Source organism: Sinocyclocheilus anshuiensis, unplaced genomic scaffold (genome assembly GCF_001515605.1).
Source record: "Sinocyclocheilus anshuiensis isolate Anshui unplaced genomic scaffold, SAMN03320099.WGS_v1.1 scaffold733, whole genome shotgun sequence".
NCBI classification, from domain to species: Eukaryota; Metazoa; Chordata; class Actinopteri; order Cypriniformes; family Cyprinidae; genus Sinocyclocheilus; species Sinocyclocheilus anshuiensis.
In genome coordinates, this window is record NW_015539923.1 from 1,433,887 (window position 1) to 1,443,466 (window position 9,580).

A 9,580-nucleotide genomic window follows, 5' to 3' on the forward strand; every position below is an offset into this window, starting at 1 on the left:
CTCTCTAAACCCCTCCTTTCCGTGAGCCCTCACTGCTGTGATTGGTCAGATGGCGCAGTCCTTTGTGATTGGTCCGAGATTGGCTCTGAATTGGTCTACCGCGTACAGCATGTCGGAAACGAAACGCCGATTGTCATGACAAAATGACAGCCCTGGAGACTTGTCAATACATAGAAAAGATGGTTTTGATTGAACCTTACCAATTGGAGCCGGAGTCTGATGATGAAACGGTTGAACTGGCTGATCGACAAGAGACTGATTCGCAAGCACGACTGGAGCAGGACGTTTCTCAGTTAATGAATTGAACAATAAAAATGAATAAAATAATACTGAACCTGAAAAATTGTCAGAAAGGTATTACAGTATTTTTAAAAAGTCTTTTAAGTGTTTTTTTTATAAAAATTTTTTTTTAATTAATATTACTATTTTTGGTGTGTTTAAAATGTCTAGGTGGTATTAAAGTCACATTAAATCCTTGTTTGATATGACCTTTTTGTTTAAAATATTGATATTTTTAAAAAAGTTGAAAAAAACAAAACAAGAAATGGTATCACATTTCCACACAAACCCTCAAAATTGACAGCAAGGTATTTTTTTTCTTTGATTCTTAATTTTCTTTGGTAATTTTCACCACACGCAACACAGAAACATCTTTTATTATTATTATTATTATTATATAGTATATGTAAAGAGTGTTAACAAGTTTGTGGTACTTATAAGATGTGATAAAACAAATTTACTCTCACAGCGTAGGATACAGCGTCTTCTCGACAAGGAAATTCTACTGTTTGTGGGCGGGCAAGTTGGCGACGTAGAACGTGGGCGGACATTATGCAAATGTGTTACTTCGTGACGTAGAGCTGTAACAGAATAAGATTCGAATTCCTGACGACTCGTTTAGGCGATTGCGAGCAGACTCTTTTTTTTTTTTTGATAGACAATAACTTTATTTATCGTGCACTGTCGGCTTCACAACTTTGCAGATAGTTTATGTTCACATACAGCTACATGACACACTGCATGAAAGGTAATATTCGAAAAGGCATAATAGGGGCACTTTAATACTGTACATTCTTAGAGTTTTTGTTTATATTTTGAATTAGATTATTTGTATATTTTCTGTTTTTACTTTAATTTGAAAGTATTTCAATTTTTTTTGTGTTTTTGTCATTTTTACTTTATTTAAATATGTCTATGTAATGTTTTATTATTTTTTATTTATTACTTTTAGGCTATTTAGTCTTAGTGTTTAAGTAAAAAAAAAAAAAATGTAATTAATTAAACAAAAAAACTGAGAAATGTTGCCCTGGCAGCAACTAGTTGAAATAAAATAGTTTTAAATTTTATAATATTTTATTTTATTTCAGTTAACATTTATCTTATTTCGACAAAACATTTTTTTTTTCTGGTTTTACTTTAAGTTAAACATAATAACCCTGAGATGGACAACAGAATTAGTGTGACGTTATATTACTACTGTTGTATTTTTTTGATAATATTTTGAATTAGATTTTATTTTTATATTATATCTGCTTTCATGTTAATTTTTGTTAATTTTGTTCTGTGTTTTTGTCATTTTTATTAGTTTTTGTTGTATTTAAATGTTGTTAGGTTACTTTAGCACATCAAGTTAAAGACATGTTGCTCTGGAAACTATTTTTCATATTTAATTTAGTTTTTTTAATTTTAATTTTTTAAATTTTATTTTGAACATTTATTTGTTTTATTAGTTTGTTTTTATTTTTATTTATTAGTTTGTTTAGTTTTAGTTAACTATAATAACCCTGGATCAACATACTATGTTGGTTCTGAAAGATCTTATCAGCTAATTATGACATTTAGCCATAAGTTTTAAAGTTAAGATTCTGTACTCCGCCATTGTCAATCTCCTCCATGTATGTAATGCTGGTTTTCCTGTTTTTAAGAGCTACTGATGCAAGTGTTGAAGACAGCTCTGTTTCTCTGAGTAAGAAGACTCTGTACTGTATCTCTTGCTTCTCACTTTCACAGACGCTACTCTTGCGTTTTCCCACTCAATTTGTGCTGTTGCTCTGTTTACTCCTTCATTGTCTCCCTGCTCCACATTTACCTTCATCTGTCTTTCTCTTTCTCTGTTTTGTCAGATGGATGAGACAAGCGCACTGCAGTTATTCTGCAGGATCTGTAAGACTCAGCCCAACCAATCATCAGTGAGCCATGCAGAAACCGTTTGTGAAAGAAGTCTCTCATGCTCACCAAGTCTAAATCATTTATTTGATCAAAAACACAGTAAAAACAGTGATATTGTGAAATATTATTACAATTTAAAATAACAGTTTTCTATTAGAATATATTTTAAAATGTAATTTATTCTTGGGATGAAAAGCTGAATTTTCAGCAACATCACTCAATTCTTCAGTGTCACATGATCCTTCAGAAATCATTCTAATATGCTGATTTACTGCATTTCTTTCTATCATTGGTAAAAATATTTGTGCTGCCTTATATTTTTGTGGAAACCGAGATTTTTTCAGAATTCTTTGATAATAAAAAGTTTAAAAGAACAGGATTTATTTGACTTATTTTAAAACATTATAATTGTCTTTACTCTTACCTTTGATCAATTTAATGCATCCTTGCCAAATTTCTTTCAAAAAAAAAAAAAATTATAATTACTGACCCAAAACTTTTAAACGGTTGTGTGTGTATAGTTGAAGAGAATAAAATATAAAAATAATTATTTGTATGGATAGAGGGAGCATTGATCAGGCCTATATAATAACCTTTGACATTTATTTTAATCTTTCAGAATTTTAAGTCAACCTTCAAATTTTGTCTTGACTGGCTTTCCTTGTCAGCTTAAACCTCTGCAATCATTCTGTAGGAAACTTGTACAGCGAATAACAAAACAAATAATCAAGAAACTACTGAATCTACGTCTTAACCTATTCATGCCTGTTCGTACCGTAGTAGAAATCTCCATGCTGGTACATCATCAGGGTCTGAACTTCACTGCCATCATCCTTGGTGAAGGAGAAGGTTCTGGTGTTTTCTGGTCTGAACTGGTTCTTCCAGCTGCCTCTGAAGTACACTGCATTCGCTAACATGATCATGGTGGAGCTGCTGAAGTCATCCGCAGACACCAGGTTCTGGATTTTGCCTGCAACAACAACAAAAACCCAGATTGAAATAAATGCTGCACGTCACAATCCTCTCTTTCTCAGAACAGGAAAGACAGCATGATCTCTTCAGTGGCATAAAATCATCTCTAATTCTAAAGCTCTGGGATTTGTGCTGCTATCTGACAGTCCTCCTACAAAGGCGAAAGCTGACTGTGAGAAAATGGATCAAATGGCTTGGGAATGTCATTATCATGCCATTATCTACTTTACTGTCCTCCTTCACTAAAGTCAGAGTAATTCCTCTTAACACCATCTATTCATTTTGAAGAGAGTTTTACTTGAAAGTAAAATTCTAAATGGGTTTATAAACTATGATAATATTCAGTGGTTAAATGGCATATAATCTTAAAGGTAAACATGAAGACTCATTATATATAGATAATAATAATAAATGTTTATCAAAGAATAAATCTGCATATTAGAATGATTTCTGAAGGATCATGTGACACTGAAGACTGGAGTAATGATGCTGAAAATTCAGCTTTGCATCACAGGAATAAATTTCATTTTAAAACATGTTCAAACAGAAAACAGTATTTTAAATGTGAAATATATATTTCTTACAAATATTTCTGATTTTACTGTATCTTTTAAACAAATAAATGCAGCCTTGATGAGCACAAGAGACTTTTTCAAAAACAATTAAAAATCGTACAGACCCCAAACGTATATATTCAAAGTATATAACTATAAGATTGTTTTGACTTCTACTCCCTATTAGCTTTGAGGCCATCTCTACTTGTACTTATAAGAGAACAAACTTTTCACTACATCCCAACTTTCTATGTCAACAGGAGAGACGTCAATACAAGAATACAACTTTTTTTGTCAAGCTATTTCATCAGGTCTTAGTAAATAACAAGGATACTGTTTCAAATACATAACAGCACACATCCAGTTTGAATATATTCTTTGCTCAGTGATGATAGATGACTTACTCTCCGTGTGGTTCAGGACCCAAGAGTTGATGCGTTCAGCCACAGCTGCTGATTGGCTGAAGTCCACCGTCTCCACCTCTGCTTTGAAGTACTTCTTCATGAGCTGCAGGAAGTCCTCGTTGAAGTGAACCCCCGTCTGCAGAAAGAGGGAGTTGGCCAGCCGTACCACGTACTGCTCTTCATCCGTGGACAGGGCCTGGGTCAGGTTGCTCAACAGAGAGAACTCCTCATCTGAAGCAGGTGCAGACAAGAAGACAACACTTCTGTATAATGTGCTGCAATATTACAGTCATGGATCTAATAATCCCATTCAAAACTCAGAATCTCACTGTCAAGACCTGTCAAGAATGTGTCTGGGTCATAACTCACTGCAAAGTCAAAAGAAAAAAGTAAATTCGTCATTACTGTAATGCAAAAAATTTAATTAAAATAAATATTACTTTAAACAGTTTGTATACACATATAGTCTGGCCTCTATATATATATACATATACACTCAAGATTTTAAAATGATTTTCAATTTTTAGACTAAAGTTTCAAGCCAAATTTTCCTCATTTTCAAAATTCAAAATTTCTAATTTTGGTAATGCAAATAAATATTTATTTATTTAAATTTTTTTCATTATTACTTTAAACTATTTGTATACCAAATATAGTCTGTTTTTACAATTACTACAATTTGGACTGTTTGGATCATGCCTATATAACCTCAAAACAAGGTTTTAAAATGCTTGTAAACATTCAGCCTAATTTTCATTTCAGCCAACTTTCTCATTAATGTAATGCAAATAAACAAATAAATACTTGTACAATGTAAATAAAATGTATTACTTTAAACCATTTATTGTACTGCCTTTAATTGATATAGAATCACTATAAAGAATGTTGGGAATCACACAATTTGTGTGGAAAATGAGCTTAATTGTAATGAAATATTTTTACATGAATATTAAAAAAAAATCTTAATTGTTTTAAAATAGGCTTCATTTTTGTTTTATGCAAAATGTTCATGTATTAATTTTGTTTTCTTTGTTAATTTCTCTAGAATGATACCTACAACATACTTTAAATCAAATGTTGTACTGTTATGATTTCTTTCGGAGCTGGTTGTTGTTTTTAAATGCCTATGGAGAAAATAGATGGGAAAAAGTGTGTGGTCACTGTTTCGGCCAATTGGAAAAAAGACTCAAAAGTTAAAGATGAAAGAGAACAGTTAACCCCTCATGCTGTTTTACAGATAACCGTACCTTCTCTGAAATGACTGTAGCCCACGGCCTGTCTGATCTCCTCTAAAGAAGCGCCGCGGGCGCCCAGCTCCACCATGCCCAGAGCCAGAGCCACGCTCAGGGGCGAGAAGATGATGTTCTCCTCTCCCCCCGTGATCTGGAGCTGGTGGTACAGTCTGACCGAGAACTCTGCCGTCACATCCTCGGGAACGTCTGCCGCCTGGCAACCGCACCCCCGTAGCAGCATCAGCGGCAAGAGTCCGAGCAGCAACATAGTAAACGAGGGACGAGCTGACGAGAGAAAGAGTGAGTCAGAGTGAAGGACATGGTAAATACAACCCAACGCGAATAAGAGGAATCTATATCATGGAAATATATTCTATATTCTTCTAACATATGCTAATGCTCACAATGCAAAACTTCCGTGTTCAGCCAGAACATACAGAAACTAAAGGCTGGAATATCCCACATGACTTTTTCACCCATTTTTGCAGTTTGGAAGAGCTGGCGATAGATGCCTGAAGTGAGAGCCAGTGTGCAGATTTTCAGAAGTCGGAATTGATAGATTTCACAATAAATTTCATAGTGCATGATGGCCACAAACTCCTTTTTTTTTTTTTCTTTTTTAAAGCTTCAGACATCGATTCAATTCAGTCAGAGGATATTAAACAGGTTTGATATTTTGAGCCAATTTTAGAACACATTGTTTACATTTTTACTGCAGTCTGTTCAGATTTTAAAAGTCGTGTTGTGTTTTTTCAGCCTTAATGATTAGAGGTGTTAAAGGCTTAAAGAACCCAACTGTTGACTGTTGCCATTGACTTCCCTATTATGGAAAAAAAAATACTGTGGAAGTCAATGGCTACCGTCAACGGTTTGGTTCTTCAAAATGTCGTCTTTTGTGTTCAACAGAAGAAAGAACCTCATACAGGTTTGGAACATCTTGAGGGTAAGTAAATGATGACTGAATTATAATTTTTGGGTGAACTGTTCCTTTAAGCATTTAAAAACAGCCTATTCTGATGTCACTCATTTCACATGCAGAAATGCTAGCCAAACAGAAGAGAGGTAATTTACATACAGACATCTGAAATTTCAATTATTCATTCATCATTATGCACAAATTATCAGTGTACATTGAAAAAAGTGACTTTTACTGAATCCATTAGTAATGAATCTCCTATATTACATCAAATCATGTTATTATTCAACCATGTGAGTACAAGAGGGAATGAAATTCTTACAGTTACTGGTGCAGTTTTCCATTAAAAATGCATGGAATTTGTGAATAACCGGTTTCACTCTGCATAATGGAAGTAAAAAAAGGGTTCAGAATCAGATGCAATAGTGTAAACAGTCTTGCTTTAACACGGGGTTAATGCCTCTGTTTCTCCCTCTGACTGTGATGGCGTTCAATACACCAGCATATACCTGCTCATGCAAGCGAACAAACCCACATATACACAGATATAGCTCTACCTTCATCCTGCTTTAGTCGTTGCCTGGCAACAGTGTTTTCCACACAAACTAAGAATGCAGGGAAGAATGTGGCCTTGTGCCATTGTGTGATGTAGAGAGAGAGAGACAGACAGAGTGTGTGTGTGGACAGGTTGGGTTCAAGTGTGTGTGTATGCAGTGTAGGGAACAAGCATGCACTGCGTAAAGCTACTGTACAGTATGTATGTTATAGAATTTGATGTTTGCACTGTATGCTTTGTGGTATTTAGTCTATAATAGCCAGCAGTTAAAGGGACAGTTCACCCAAAAATGAAAAATCTGTCATCATTTACTCACCCTCAAGTTGTTCTAAACCTGTATGAATTTCTTTCTCTTTATGAATACAAAAAAACCTTAGTGACAGCAGTAACACTGGACCCAAGAATTTAAAAAAACTGTTTCAAAGTATATTTTACATGAAGAAAATTATTACTATTTACCCGTGCAAAGCTTGCTGCCACGTACTTTAAACTTAATTATTCATTCAGTTTGTCATTGAACAGATGATGACAGACATGCATGATTGATACATTGAACCTACACATTTAAACAGACATAGGTAAACATAAAATCCAGATATATAAATTAAGCTAACAACAGAATTTTTAATAACCTGACAGATTATCCTGAAGCAATAAAATAGTGCAGTGGTTTTAGTGCATTGCAATGCATTTACATTTTCCTTTATCCAAAGGGACATACAGTGAGTTGAAATGTGCTAGGGCGATCTGGGATGTTATTTTAATCTTAAAAACATTTGAAGCACTCCAGTCATTGATTTCAAAACTATATTTCACATGCATTTTTTTCAGCACATGGAATTCAAGCAAAACAAGCAACTGATTCAAAAAGCCTGGCCCACAATCCACAGAAGATTCATCTGTTCTCATTCAGTGAGCTCGGATTCTCTTGGTTTCAGACTCATGTGCGCAGGCTTGTGTAACTGGACCTGACCCTGGTGACCGAGGTCTGGGCTGAAAAACAGATGGCCGCTTGTGAACGCTGGGGACGAGAAGGTGCACGTGAAAACAGCACCAGACCTGCCTGACCTTCTGTCAGGTCTGACGGCCACCTGGGAGAAGTCAACGAGACCACCAGCCACACTAATGCGCCCAAACAGAAAGAAATTAGCTACAAAGAAATCCTGAGCTGTCCTTTCTGGTCTGCCAGATGAAAATTATGAAAAATAATATGCGGCACAATTTGAGATACCATTAATGAGGTAAATTTATAACATAAAAAGTGAGGAATGAGTTAAACGGCAAAGTTTAATATTTTTCTTCAAGAAACTGCCAGTGTTTTTATTACCTCAAAGCACTAATATCTCAAAGTCAAAGTCTGCTTTGTTGTCAATTCTGTCACATGTATAGCACATACATACAAGAGAATTGAAATTGCGTAACTCTCAGACCCTTGGTGCATACAGTTAACACTAAACACTAACAGTAGAATGTAAAAATACAGATACAGTAAATACCATTTAAATATATATAAAATAGAAACAAGGACATTGTAAAAAATATATAAAGTGGCACATGGCAGATAGATGGGGGGTCGGAGGGTCAGAGTTCAGTAGTGCATGGGGCAAAAGAGGGAAGGGGGGCAGAGTCGGGACAGAGTTGAGCTATCTGACAGCCTGATGGATGAAGCTGTCCTTCAGTCTGCTGGTCCTGGCCTGGAGACTCCGCAGTCTCCTCCCTGATGGCAGCAAACTGAAGAAGCTGTGTCGGGTGGGTGGGATCACCCGCAATGCAGAGGGCTTTGCGAGTGAGACGGGTTCCGTAAATGTCCTGGAGGGAGGGGAGAGAGACACCAACGATCTTCTCAGCTGCTCTCACTATGCGTTGTAGGGTCTTGCGGCAGGACGCGTTGCAGGTGCCATACCACACAGTGATGCAGCTAGTCAGGATGCTCTTGATGGTGCCTCTGTAGAAGGTGCACATGATGGGGGCCGGGGCTCTAGCTCTTCTCAGTTTGCGGAGGAAGTAGAGACGCTGCTGTGCTTTCTTGGCCAGTGCTGTGGTGTTGTCAGTCCAGGAGAGATCCTCTGTGATGTGCACACCCAGGAACTTGGTGCTGCTCACCCTCTCCACAGTCACACCATTGACGGTCAGAGGAGCATGCTGAGTGCGCACTCTCCTGAAGTCAACAACAATCTCCTTCGTCTTCTCCACATTCAGAGAGAGATTGTTGTCACTGCGCGCTGAAGTGTCTTGCGGCAGGATGCGTTGCAGGCACCATACCACACAGTGATGCAGCTCGTCAGAATGCTCTCGATGGTGCCTCTGTAGAAGGTGTACATGATGGGGGCCGGGGCTCTGGCTCTTCTTAGTTTGCGGAGGAAGTAGAGACGCTGCTGTGCTTTCTTGGCCAGTGCTGTGGTGTTGTCAGTCCAGGAGAGATCCTCTGTGATGTGCACACCCAGGAACTTGGTGCTGCTCACTCTCTCCACAGTCGCACCGTTGATGGTCAGAAGAGTATGCTGGGTGTGCACTCTCCTGAAGTCAACAACAATCTCCTTTGTCTTCTCCACATTCAGTTGTCTCCGCAACACCCGGCCAGACGGCTCACTTCACTCCTGTAGTTTGTCTCATCTCTGTTGCTAATGAGACCAACCCACAGTCGTGTCGTCCGCAAACTTAATGAAGAGGTTGGAGTTGTGTGACGGTGTGCAGTCGTGGGTCAGCACACATCCTTGGGGGGCCCCAGTGTTCAGTGTGATGGTGCTGGATGTGTTGCTGCCGACCCGAACTGCCTG

The 9,580-nt window shown here is 37.2% G+C and overlaps 1 protein-coding gene across 1 annotated transcript in view; it reads right to left on the bottom strand.

Moving 5' to 3' along the window:
• The window catches only part of LOC107686606 (neuroserpin-like), a 25,334-nt gene that overhangs the window by 2,735 nt on the left and 13,019 nt on the right, over nucleotides 1-9,580 (bottom strand). Inside the window, exons 2-4 of the mRNA XM_016483666.1 lie at nucleotides 5,347-5,616; nucleotides 4,100-4,330; nucleotides 2,945-3,139 (exon numbers count right to left, since the gene is read on the bottom strand). Of these exons, the coding sequence (XP_016339152.1) occupies nucleotides 2,945-3,139; nucleotides 4,100-4,330; nucleotides 5,347-5,599 (679 nt within the window). The 5' untranslated portion in view covers nucleotides 5,600-5,616. The remainder of the gene's footprint in view (nucleotides 1-2,944; nucleotides 3,140-4,099; nucleotides 4,331-5,346; nucleotides 5,617-9,580) is intronic.